Below are 12,858 nucleotides of genomic sequence, written 5' to 3' on the forward strand. Positions count from 1 at the left end.
CGGAAATTATGTACCCTGTCACGCTGTCTTCAATGAGAAACCGGCGAGCAAGCTTGGTACAGAGCTAGCTAGCTGCCTAATGCAGTTATAAGGGATAATGAATTAACCATCCAGCCACTGAATAATTTTCAAATAAGCAGATATTGGGTTTTCGACTGTTAACAGTGTTTTGTCTTGAGCAACTTCTGTAAGTAACGTTACAATCAAAGATAAAGATGTCTGTGGTTGGATTCGACGTTGGTTTTTTGAACTGCTATATTGCAGTAGCCCGAGCTGGAGGTATTGAGACGGTAGCTAACGATTACAGCGACCGATGCACTCCGTAAGTATATCTTTAAAGAAGATGTTTACATTTTATTGTTCTTGAAGAACGTGTTGAAGAAGCGCTCGTTTTATCCATCGGGTATTTTTTGTTTGTGAAACATGCTTTTTTATTGTCTTGTAGGCTTGCTAGCTTACTAGCTTGAAGAGAATAGCTTAGCTGGCTAGCTCATAGGTTGAGCAACATTGTTCGAGAATGTTGTAAGATGGCTAATTTAAGATAGCCAGCCACTGCTACAATGTGATGTTCCGACTTGTCTAAACTGTATGTACCATTAGGCTATTAACTAGGGAAATATTTAGCGATTGTAGACCTAAATGCCCAATGTTAACGTTACAGCAAATAGGAGTGCCTCATAATGGGAGCGCCAACGATGTCAAATCCATCCAGCAATGTGCAGGTTGACGAGATATGGGCAGACCTAACACCTAAGATCAATAACGTTAGCTGATTCTAACACCTGACTGATTTCCAGTTAAACTCTGTTGACAGAATGGTTTAAACAATGTATATGTATGTATGTATTTCAGAGCATTTGTGTCCTTTGGCCCACGAAATCGCTCCATCGGTGCTGCCGCAAAAAGCCAGGTTAGGTATCTTGTTAACCTACAACATCAGTTGATCATCAGTAATATTACATTGACATGTTGACTGAATGACGAGACAGCGCTCTGAGAGCGAGGAAAAAGGCCTTATTGTTTGTGCCAGTGAATGAGCATCTTTGCCAGATTAAGTAAAAGAAAAGGGGCCGGTGTATTTTGCTAATGTATTTTTTTGTATTTCTAAATACCTTCAGATTGTTACCAACTGTAAGAATACGGTCCAAGGCTTTAAGCGGTTCCATGGCAGGGCCTTTTCAGATCCATTTGTTCAGAATATCAAATCCAGCCTGGTTTATGACATTGCTCAGATGCCAACAGGGACAACTGGCATTAAGGTAAGATATGTTGTTTTTAAACACGATTTTTACACCATTCTGTCCCAATATTGTCCCATGCACACATACCCCATAGACATTCAGCCCATCTGGACCTTGAACTGCACGGGCAGCACTTCTTCTGCAGTTGTGCTTGGTGTAGATAATTTCAGGAAAGGTGTGGCTGTTTTCAGTAGTGAATAATCCGTTCTGTCATAGTTCTATTCTAACATGTTGGTACGTGTGATTAAGCTTAGATTAACCTTTACTTGACGTGTATGACTAAAGTGAAAATTTTACTGGTGTAATGCCAGATATGTATTTTTCCTTGTGCCAATAACATTATTAATTTACTTAAACCTAGGTTATGTACATGGAAGAGGAGAAGGTCTTCAGTATTGAACAGATTACTGCCATGCTGCTGACCAAGATGAAAGAGACTGCTGAGAGTGCTCTGAAAAAGCCTGTAGCAGACTGTGTTATATCTGTGAGTGAATTACTGTCTGTATGGCATTGTACACTCCGACTATACATTGCATTGCATACACTGCATACTGTGTACTGTTTCTCAAGCTAATTACATTGTTATTGGCATGATACTCAGATCCCAGGTTACTACACTGATGCTGAAAGGAGGTCTGTAATAGATGCAGCACAAATTGCTGGCCTGAATTGCTTGCGACTCATGAATGAAACCACTGCAGGTACTGTTGGTCACGCATGCACACGTTAAACATATCTACATGCATAGAGTTGGTAAACATTAGTAGACAAAATTAAATGGACAGATTTGCTCACTGCATTGATTTTTTTTTGCAGTTTCTTTGGCGTACGGTATCTATAAACAGGACCTGCCCAACCCTGAAGAGAAGCCCAGAACTGTGGTGTTTGTGGACCTGGGGCATTCTGGCTACCAAGTGTCTGTGTGTGCTTTCAACAAGGGCAAACTGAAGGTAAATGCCTCTGTCAAGTTATGACAAGTCCTTTTATTCACACACACACACACACACACACACACACACACACACACACACACACACACAGGGAAAGTGATATGATAAAAAAAATATATATTCTCCTTGTTCGGAATATGTATGTGTGCAAAGATTTTTTTTTCTTGTGCACTTATACTTGACACTGATATAACATGTTAATTGCATGTGCATAGACAAATGGCTTCATTTTCAGTTGCCCATGGATATTTCTGACTTTATTTCCCTCTAGGTCCTAGCAACGGCCTTCGACCCACAGCTTGGAGGCAAGGACTTTGATGAGATGCTGGTGAAGCACTTCTGTGAGGAATTTGCTAAAAAGTACAAGCTGGATGTGAGGTCGAAGCCAAGGGCCTTGGTGCGCCTCTATCAGGAGTGTGAGAAACTGAAGAAGCTGATGAGTGCCAATGCTTCCGACCTCCCACTCAACATTGAGTGCTTTATGAATGACATTGATGTCTCCGCCAAGTTAAACAGGCAAGTAAATGTAATGGAAAAAGATTGAGTGAGTGATTGAATGTGTCTTGTAAGTATTTTTTTTTATGATGCATGTTAAAGACAAAATTATAACTGGGTGGAGGCATTGACAAGATCCCCAAAATGTCTTTTGGTTGGATGGGTAGCAACATGTGATCTTGAAAGCTGTTTGTTGAACTTGATATTAACGAGAATCTTTCCTAAAATATAATGGTTTATCTATTCGTCTATTTTTGTTTCATTAATGCTGACTTAAAAATGTCACATTCATTTCTGTATTTGTGTATTACAGGGCTCAGTTTGAAGAAATGTGCACAGACCTTCTTAACAAAGTGGAGGCCCCCCTGAGAAGTTTATTGGAGCAAGCAAGTGAGTAGCACAGGCCTCCACGCCTCTGTCTAGACCTTGATTGATGAACTGAAAGTGAAATGTGTGTGTGTGTGTGTGTGTGTGTGTGTGTGTGTGTGTGTGTGTGTGTGTGTGTGTGTGTGTGTGTGTGTGTGTGTGTGTGCGTGCGTGCGCTACTGGGCGTGGCTGTGAGAGTGTCTGAGGGGGCATTGCTGTGCTGACAATCTCTGTTGTGTTCGAGCAGACCTGAAGAACGAGGACATAAATGCGGTGGAAATCGTGGGCGGAGCCTCCAGAATCCCCTCTGTCAAAGAGCGAATCAGCAAATTCTTCGGAAAGGAGCTGAGCACCACTCTAAATGCAGACGAGGCGGTGGCCAGAGGATGTGCATTACAGGTCCTTTTTCCTTTTTCCATTTCTTTTTTTTTCTTTTTTTTCTTTCGTCCTCAGTGGCAGCACCACTTCTAGCTACAGCACTTACTCAGCATGTATTGTAGCCACTCATTCCTGCAGTGTTAATCCAGCCGTCTCACAGGCTTTTACTTGAATAAAGGGAGAATGAATATGAATCAAACTCTCTATAGGCCATTTCAAGAGAGTACCATTATCAGTGTCAGCGGAAGTAGTTTGGGAATAAAATAGAACGTTCAGATAGATAGATAGATAGATACTTTATTGATCCCCAAGGGGAAATTCAAGCATTATTTTAGTTTTTTTGTTGGAAGGGTCTATAAGACTTACAATAGAGTATGTACCTACATTATAATTGAATGAATTTTGATGCAGAAGGCTTTTATGTGGAGCCTTTGTAAAGTGTTAATGTTGTTGATGTAATGGTAAAACCTGAGATCATCCAGGTATTAACCACTCCTCTCTCTCTCCTCTCATGGTCTCTACAGTGCGCTATCTTGTCTCCTGCTTTCAAAGTCCGTGAGTTCTCCATCACTGACGTGGTTACCTACCCGATCTCTCTTAAATGGAACTCTGCTGCAGAGGAAGGAGTGAGGTATGTCTTGTTTTGATTCTGGATTGTCCACACCGCACGTTATTGATCCTTTTGACTTACGCTTTATTTGAGTGGTGTGATGAGTGTCTGTCTATTCACTGATCTGTTGCGTGTTCATTTTAGTGATTGTGAAGTGTTCCCAAAGAACCACGCCGCCCCGTTCTCCAAAGTGTTGACCTTCTACCGAAAGGAGCCTTTCTCCCTTGAGGCTTACTACAACTGCCCCAAGGATATGCCTTATCCAGACCCCACAATAGGCAAGGACACCTGCACTAAATTCAATCTTTGGCCCCAGCCGTGGCGCAACTGGCTGGGGCACCTGCACCGCACGCCGGCGACCCGGGTTCGATTCCCGCCCCGTGGTCCTTTCCGGATCCCACCCCAGCTCTCCCTCCCACTCGCTTCCTGTCATTCTCTCTACTGTCCTGTCCAATTAAAGGCATAAAAAGCCCCAAAAAAATAACCTTTAAAAAAAAAAAAAAAAAAAAATTCAATCTTTCAGACAATCTTTATTTCTCAAGTCAATTTTTACAATCTTTTCTCTCAAATCCATTGCAAGATTAAATTAATCACACTTTTTCCCCCCTCTCACTCCATAGGCCAGTATGTGATCCAGAAGGTGGTCCCTCAGGCCACAGGTGAGAGTTCAAAGGTTAAGGTTAAAGTGCGCATCAATGTCCACGGCATCTTCAGCGTGTCCAGTGCGTCACTGGTGGAGGTGCAGAAGTCGGATGAGGCAGAAGAGCCGATGGAGACGGAACAGCCCGGCAGTGAAAAAGAGGAAGAGGTACAGCACTGTTGGGGTCTTGGTACAGAAACTAAAGGGGTCACATTGTCCTGTGAATGCATAGTTCAAGTTTTGCATTTAGATGTAAAATGGAATGATTGTATTCAAATTGGTGATATAATTGTGTAAAAAGGTATGAAAGGAAATGTAATTTCTGTTTCATTGTTTAGAGCAAAATGCAGACTGATCCTGAAGACTCAAAAGCCCAAGGTGATAGCCAGTCTGAGAACGGAGAGAAGAAACCTGAAACTGATGAAATGGAGGTAGGTCTCCAGCAGACTACAAGCTATATTTCAGAATGTTATGCATAATTTTAGATGCCCTTTGCTTACAGTCAGCAAGCATTACACTGGAATCCACTATTGATGGCCACATTTTATATTGACATTGTGCGAAAACCCATAGCAACAGAAGAATGTGCAAGCTTGGTTCCAAACGTGACCTGCTAATGACATTAACTTCAGCATTAAGCCCGGAGAGGCCGTAGGTTACGCTGATTTTACAGCATCTAAGGGGCGTTGCTAGGCACAACGTGCTAGTGGAACAATGAAACTGCAAAGTGTTCAATATTATATTATTATATCAGTATTCAGTTTTTGTTTTATTGTTTCTTAGTTTATTTGATGTTTAATGTTTATTAAAATGTTTAAGAAAACAAGTATTTCTCAATCTATACATTATATTGCTTTAATCCTGTATGCTATTGCACTCTTTAAACATATTTTACTTTTGTTGTTTTACTATTTTTAATCTTGTATTGTCTATCTATTTTATTGTTTTAAAGCTATTTTATTTCATTCTTATTTACTTTTAAACTACTTTAAATTTATTGTTAATCTTTTTATGTTTTGACACAGTAAAGCACATCGAGTTGCCCTCTGTATGAGATGCGTTTTAGAAATAAAACCGTCTAGGCTAGTCCGGCAGACTTTCTCATCCTGTCATTCATTACTGTTTAGCATCTCGGCTCAGACACTGCTGTAGAGATGGCTGGTGGTAATGTGTCAAGTGTTTGGTTGACATGGAAACAGGCACCATCTTGGTCTCCTGTGACATTGATGTAACACCAGTGTCACTTACTGATGCATTCATTTGGCAATTATTTCAGTTTTTTTTTTCTTTTCTTTTTTTTGTTAATGGACCTTGTTACTTTATATGAAAAGTACTAATTGGATACTGAAAACAAAAATGTGATTGTTTCTCTAGACTTCACCAGCAGAGGAGGGAAAACAGGAGAAGAAGTCCGACCAGCCACCACAGGCCAAGAAGCCCAAAGTCAAGACAAAAATACACGAGCTTCCCATTGAGAACAGTCCACAATGGCAGCTGGCGAATGATATGCTGAACCTTTTTGTCGAAAACGAGGTAAGGTGGCCTTGTCAAATGACAGTTTATCTTGTATCACGTGGACTGTCATATATCTATGTCAAGACTCGACCTCATATTTATTTCGTCTACAGGGTAAGATGATAATGCAGGACAAGTTGGAGAAAGAACGCAATGATGCAAAGAACAGTGTGGAGGAGTATGTTTACGACATGAGAGACAAGCTCCATGGCATGTACGAGAAGTTCATCAGTGAAAGCGTGAGTACACTCCTCAGAATTTCAGAGAGGCAACGTGCGTTGTAATGGCTGAAAACATGGACTTACAAGATATCCTAGGGCTGTGTGTGTGTGTGCTTTTGGAGGTTATATTTAGTAGCGCACTGAAGAAAAAGATGGCCAATTCTTTACGCACACAGTGGTAGCTTTTATGACAATGGCCTGGAGAGCCAAATTCCAAAGGAGGCACCGTGCCTGTCCTGATCTTGCATGTGCCTGCCAGCCTCTCTGTCTCGTCTCGCCAGCCAAATCTGCAGGCAGGAGCCATGTTTTGTCCTCCTAGTTACCGTCCTCTACTGTGAGCTGTGTGGTTCTCTGTGTGGTAGTACACAACCTATAATCTGAGTCACTTTCCAATCTCATGCTTACCCTTTGCTTGCCTCCTCAATCACACAAGAAAGAAAGCAAGTTCAAATTTTTCAAAGAATTGTCCCTCAACAAGCTTGTAGTAGAATGACAGCATGCTCCAAATATTTCAAAGAAATGTCCCTGAACCTATTGTAAAAAATCACAGATGCTAGGAAGAAGGCTGCGGAAGAAAGCACCTTGATTCATTTCATTTTAAACGTACACAGCATTACATAATGCTGGTAGGACCTTTACAGTGTGACGCACCCAGCCATTTCTTAATTGCCCTTTTACATCAACTTTTGTTTATCTCTCAATCTCAAGAAGGCAACACCCTGATCATACTACATGATAACAATCTAAGTAACGATCTAAATTACAAGCTAAATGGCACACAGTCTAAATTGACTGTGTTCTTAGGAGAGGAGTTCATGCTACTGATGGCTTTCACAATGGCACAATGCCAACTGACTTGTGCAGAAGGAATAACATCCTCACCTGTGCGAAAGTGTTCCATGTACAGTACATGTCTCCCTTGATTTATAGACATCCAGATTTGTGTGGTTTAACCTGCATTGAAGTTTGAAGACATTTAATTCAAACGATCATACTTCTGACGCAGTTGCAGGTGTTATCATCCATAAATGATTGTAAAGTTCAGTTAATGCCCAGACAATAAAAGAAAATAATTTTAATCCTGAAACAGATATTTTTGGCTTGTAGGTTTACAATCGTTCATCATAATGTTCGGTTGTGAAACAGCCGTTTTTAATTTACCACATTAATTGGTAGCTGTTCAGTCCGTATATCTTTATTTGCAAGTGCTTTTTTGATACTAAACTTGAAGGGTAACAGTTTGAATACTCGGAACATCAGAAATGGTCCAACGTTGTTGTTATAGTATTACCCTTAGTTGAGTGCGTCAATGAATTTAGATGTCTTTGATTTTGTCCTTTTAGGATCGGGATGCTTTCTCCCTGAAGCTGGAAGACACAGAGAATTGGTTGTATGAGGAGGGAGAAGACCAGTCAAAACAGGTGTACATCGACAAGCTGGCAGATCTTAAGGTAAAGCAGGAATCCCCTAATGTATTCAAAACTACAGTCTCATTCTGCTCTCTGTACGAGGGGTGCTAAAGATATGAATGTATTTATTCACTTTTCCAGAAACTCGGTCAGCCTGTTCAAGACCGATACCATGAAGCTGAGATGCGACCGAAAGCATTTGAGGAGCTCGGCAAACAGATTCAGCAGTATTTGAAGATCATTGAAGCCTACAAAACTAAGGTAAATGTCGGATGGCTCTGATGTCGGCTCTAATAGGACACGGAGCATGACCGCTACAGTAATTTCCTGTGTATTAGCCGCATTGTGTAGAAGCCGCAGCACAGTGTTTTATGCAAAGTAAAAGAAACAAAACTATATTAATACCATTTTAACTGTTCCTGTGTATAAACCTCATAGCTGAAGACATATAGCAAAATCGTTGTATACGGATAAGTAGTGTTTGTACTAACAAGACATTCTGCTGGTGTCAGGAGTGAGACACACCTGAGATGCATTCAAATTTGGAAAACATTGGCAAACGTTTGCAGTGAACATGTTTCTTGGTTTAACATTCCATGTAACGGTAGTGCACTGTTACCTTCATCAAGCCGATGTCCAGCTCCACTGTATGTTTGCGGAGAACTACCTCCTTACACTGTATGCGAGTGTTTGCAAACGTATGCCAAAAACTCGAGGCAAACCAACCTGTTAGCCTATGTTTGCGAATTTGATTGCATCTCTTTGCTCGTAAAGATCTGGATTCAGTTGCACTGAACTGGTTGCTCTTTTAAGACTAGATATACGACACGATCCGGGATCTGCGTTTGTAATCTCGAAAGTGCACTGCAAACATGCTATAATCACCAACTGGACACAGGGATTTAGGCCACTTGTCTAAAAGGGAAGAAATAAAAAAAGAATCATGTTTTGATCCGTAGGTTGAATCACTTTGACTGTTTTAGTTGCATGAATGTGAATACAAAACTGTGCTTAGACACTAATGAAAGATTGCATGTGGACCACACATGGATTTGTTAATACATCGTTGATCCCAGCTGTGAAGTCTGAAGGTGCACTAAACACTGAAGTGTTCTGTTTCATTTTTATGTAGATCCTCTATATCTCCACCACTTTGCCCTTTCAGTATTGGTAACGCAAGATATCAGTCTAAGTGCAACAAACATGATGCTAGATCAAAGCCTTTTTGAGACTCAAAACACAACTGACCTCAAACTTTTACTTTTTCTTTCAGGAAGAGCAGTATGACCATCTGGATGAGGCTGAAGTCAATAAAGCAGACAAGTTTGTTGGGGAGGCCATGATCTGGATGAACAGCAAAATGAACCAGCAGAGTAAGCAGAGCCTGTCTGCGGACCCTGCTGTGAAGATCACAGAAATACAATCAAAAACAAAGGTGAGGAGGACTGACACAACTACAAGCAGAGGTTGAATCTGGTCCTCTGATCGTGAAGGCATGACTCTCAAGTCCATAGAGATTGCCTTTGGTTTCAACTTGATGGAGCTGTTACAGTAATAGATTAATGTACTGTATATACAAACAATAACCATGGAAAAAATAACTAAAGCTATCGTTTCTCCAAATCTTCCCAGGAATTGTACTCTTCTTGTAATTCAATTTTGACCAAACCCAAGCCAAAAGTGGAGGTACCCAAGGACGACAAGACTCCCGAGCAGAATGGACCAGTCAACGGGCAGGAGGCTAGCGAGACCCAGCAACCCGGCTCCGAAAATCCGAGCACCGAAGGCACAGAGTCGGCGGAAAGCAAACCTGACATGGACCTTGACTGAAGCTGGATTCCTTTTCTCTCTCTTCTTCATGTTTCCCCAGAAATGTTGCTCTTTAGTCATTCCACCATAACCATGCTTCGGGTCGTTTTGGCAATCTGAGAAATTATGGCCACCTGTGCATGTACTTTTTTTTTCATTTGGGAAAAAAGTGAAAGCATAATGCAATAAGCCTGGTTATTGACAAAGTGGTATTCATACTGGCGTTTCTTTTGTGAGCTTAAACTGTTGAGGTCTGTGTCGAACTTTCGTTTTAATAAATATTGACCTTAAAAATAATGATTTGTTTACTTCATTTGTGTCACTTTGTGCGCGTGCAAGCGCATCTGTGACCGCCTTCCTGAGTAACTTCAAAGATCTGAATCAGCCAATCGACCTCCCTCTTATGCCTAGAAGTCATATGACCGTTAGTTCCTGTTTGCCCCTAGTAGAACGAAAGGATCGTGTGAATGATTTGAACGGTGTGTTTTAGATAACTGCAATGGGTTGCACGACATTTTAAATGTAGATTAAGAACATAGGCTTGTTCTTCTGAAAGATTGGCGCATTCTATGCGGGTGTAGCAGTCTGCAGCCTATTGTGCTGTCTCCGCTCAATAAAAGGATAGTCATTTACGACGGGGTAAAGTCTAGCCAGAGGTTGGGTTAGGTTAGAAAGGTGTCTTATTTCTAAGTTAGTTGTACTCAGTGTTGAACTGGTTTCTGACTACATTGTAAAGAATGAAGTTGATCATCCTCGAGGATTATGATCAAACCAGCGAGTGGGCTGCGAAATACATCAGGAACCGAATCGTAAAGTTTAAACCCGGTCCGAACAAATACTTTACGTTAGGTCTTCCAACAGGTGAGGTGTCATGATTTTTTTGTATTTTATCAATGTAGCCTATTCACTGGTATAAGCCTAAAATAAAATTGAGTTCAGGCCTATGTATATTAATATTAATATTGTGTTTTAGGAGGTACACCGCTGGGATGTTACAAGAAATTAATTGAAATCTACAAGAAAGGGGAGATTTCCTTCCAGTATGTCAAAACATTCAACATGGATGAGTATGTTGGTATGTGAACCTGCTATATCATAGAATGACCCAGTAAAAATGATAAGAGTCAATTATATACACTCATTATGGAGAAAATCACAACAATTAAAAGCATTTACTGAATTACACAGGACTGGCGAGAGACCATCCAGAAAGCTATCACTCCTTTATGTGGAATAATTTCTTTAAGCACATTGACATAAGAGCAGAGAACGCTCATATCCTAGATGGTAATGCACCAGACTTGCAAAAAGAGTGCCAGGATTTTGAGGCCAAGATCCAAGCTGCTGGAGGGATTGATCTCTTTGTTGGGGGTAAGATTACTGGAACTGTGGCTGGCATGCTGCATTGTCCTCCCTTCTATGGAGATGTATGTGTTGATAGCCTATTTAATTCCTGAAATATTAAGAGCAATAAACAAATAGTTGGTGACTAAGTACTATGGCTGAGACAAACAAAACCATTAAGATGTAATTCTGTGTGTGGCAGGGATCGGACCTGATGGTCACATTGCTTTCAATGAGCCTGGGTCCAGCCTTGTCTCCAGGACCAGAGTGAAGACCCTGGCAATGGATACCATCCTGGCCAATGCCCGTTTCTTTGACGGAGATCTCTCCAAAGTACCCACCATGGCGCTCACTGTGGGCGTGGGGACAGTCATGGATGCTCGAGAGGTGATTCTGCCAGCTTTCCTCGTCTATATGCATGTGAACTGTGATGCCCACAGATGGAATGGGATTCTATATTTGACCTACTGTGTCACTATGGTGATATACATCAGCAGGGACTTAAAAAGACTTCTGTTGCCGCCGGCCGCCGGGCAATCTCATTACCAGTTCCTAATGGTCTGATTGGATGTTTATGACAAGGTGCTTGCTGATACACTCAGTTTTCTAGATAATGTCTTGCGCAATATCAGGGGAAAAAGGGCCGGGTCCCAGCCAGTCTGTAACATAGTACGGCAACGTCGCTCAAAAAAAGCTGCCTTGTGAGTCAGCCGGGAGTGATGGAAATGTTGTCATAGCTCCACAGGCCTCCCTTAAAATATAGATTTACAGTAACAAACCAAATGTTGCTAAGTGATGGTACAGATGCAATGCAAAGTGCTTAAAGTCAAGTTAAAAACTGAAAGGTTAAAGGCACTCCAAGGCACAATGAGATCAATAAACAATATCTAGTCTACTGGTGCCATTGCGACTTTGGTCAGTGGTCACTCTGGCACAAAGTTAAGCGGCATGTCTCAGTTATCACTAATATGTTTTTTGTTATAGTCTTGCAGTCCAACTAGTTTTGATAATTCAGGGGTAACATTGTGTCTCTATTTTGAAGGTCATGGTCCTCATAACAGGGGCACACAAAGCATTTGCCTTGTACAAGGCCATAGAGGAGGGGGTGAACCACATGTGGACCGTGTCTGCATTCCAACAGCACCCCCAAACAATCTTTGTGTGTGATGAAGATGCCACCCAGGAGCTAAGAGTCAAAACAGTGAAATACTTCAAAGGTAACCACGGTGATGTTATGTGATGGATCTTACAGGATATGGTAGTTAGGCCTACTTAGCAGATGTACAGTATCCCTTGGAAGCAAATATCACAGTATAACATATTCACTTTAGTGATGGTTCATTCCATTTGTTCTGTTTGATGGTTAGTTTTAACCATTTGTGCATTGATTTATTTGGGGGTTTCTTTTTGTTGAAAAGAGATATGTGATGATAACCCATTATTCCTGTTTTTGTCTTGGTTGACAGGGATGATGCATGTCCACAACAAATTGGTGGAGCAATAACCAGATGAGGACCATACTACGTCTATATTGTCTGTCACCGTTTGATTTAGATGTGTTAACTGTCCGGTTGTGAATTCCAAGCATACACATGTTTAGTGTGTAGGCCACCTCTCATCGTAAACTGCACTCACCATGTTGCCTTGCTCATTATTTTCTTACTTTTTGTATGTTGCACAATACACCAAATAAAGCGCTTGGCATTGCAGAATTGCAAAACGGATCAGGAGTCATTATTATCTTAGCCCTATAAGAAGTGAGTATGCTGTTATGTAACTCCTACTGCCAAAGGGAACTTTTGAATGTAGGCCATGCAGCCAGCCAGCCTGCCTGCCTGCCTGCCTGTCACCATTCTTGGGATTATGTAGCTAGCAAGCGA

The 12,858-nt window shown here is 41.3% G+C and overlaps 2 protein-coding genes across 2 annotated transcripts; both read left to right on the plus strand.

Annotated features, from left to right (window-relative positions):
- Positions 1 to 21: 21 nt before the first annotated feature.
- On the plus strand, positions 22 to 9,931 carry hspa4b (heat shock protein 4b). The gene is made up of 19 exons (XM_062524053.1): positions 22 to 322; positions 853 to 910; positions 1,119 to 1,259; positions 1,603 to 1,725; positions 1,843 to 1,942; positions 2,058 to 2,191; positions 2,463 to 2,707; positions 3,000 to 3,076; positions 3,300 to 3,451; positions 3,955 to 4,061; positions 4,185 to 4,318; positions 4,661 to 4,848; positions 5,019 to 5,111; positions 6,055 to 6,213; positions 6,309 to 6,434; positions 7,760 to 7,867; positions 7,967 to 8,086; positions 9,099 to 9,260; positions 9,458 to 9,931. The coding sequence occupies exons 1-19, from the start codon at positions 216 to 218 to the stop codon at positions 9,653 to 9,655; spliced, it is 2,532 nt and encodes an 843-aa protein (XP_062380037.1). The 5' UTR covers positions 22 to 215; the 3' UTR covers positions 9,656 to 9,931.
- A 130-nt stretch (positions 9,932 to 10,061) lies between these two features.
- On the plus strand, positions 10,062 to 12,698 carry gnpda1 (glucosamine-6-phosphate deaminase 1). Its single transcript, XM_062524381.1, has 6 exons — positions 10,062 to 10,495; positions 10,608 to 10,709; positions 10,823 to 11,005; positions 11,181 to 11,365; positions 12,021 to 12,195; positions 12,445 to 12,698. The coding sequence occupies exons 1-6, from the start codon at positions 10,372 to 10,374 to the stop codon at positions 12,480 to 12,482; spliced, it is 807 nt and encodes a 268-aa protein (XP_062380365.1). The 5' UTR covers positions 10,062 to 10,371; the 3' UTR covers positions 12,483 to 12,698.
- The last annotated feature ends 160 nt before the right edge of the window (positions 12,699 to 12,858 follow it).

The sequence above is a fragment of the Sardina pilchardus genome, chromosome 21, assembly GCF_963854185.1.
Source record: "Sardina pilchardus chromosome 21, fSarPil1.1, whole genome shotgun sequence".
Classification (NCBI taxonomy): Eukaryota; Metazoa; Chordata; class Actinopteri; order Clupeiformes; family Clupeidae; genus Sardina; species Sardina pilchardus.

What these genes read in the sequence shown, in the direction of transcription:
- hspa4b (XM_062524053.1), top strand. Translation starts at nt 216, where the DNA reads ATGTCTGTGGTTGGATTCGACGTTGGTTTTTTGAACTGCTATATTGCA. An exon ending in TCAACAAGGGCAAACTGAAG is followed by an intron (nt 2,192 to 2,462) that starts GTAAATGCCTCT and finishes ATTTCCCTCTAG; the next exon opens with GTCCTAGCAACGGCCTTCGA. An exon ending in GTCTCCGCCAAGTTAAACAG is followed by an intron (nt 2,708 to 2,999) that starts GCAAGTAAATGT and finishes TGTGTATTACAG; the next exon opens with GGCTCAGTTTGAAGAAATGT.
- gnpda1 (XM_062524381.1), top strand. Translation starts at nt 10,372, where the DNA reads ATGAAGTTGATCATCCTCGAGGATTATGATCAAACCAGCGAGTGGGCT. An exon ending in TACGTTAGGTCTTCCAACAG is followed by an intron (nt 10,496 to 10,607) that starts GTGAGGTGTCAT and finishes ATTGTGTTTTAG; the next exon opens with GAGGTACACCGCTGGGATGT. An exon ending in CAACATGGATGAGTATGTTG is followed by an intron (nt 10,710 to 10,822) that starts GTATGTGAACCT and finishes TGAATTACACAG; the next exon opens with GACTGGCGAGAGACCATCCA.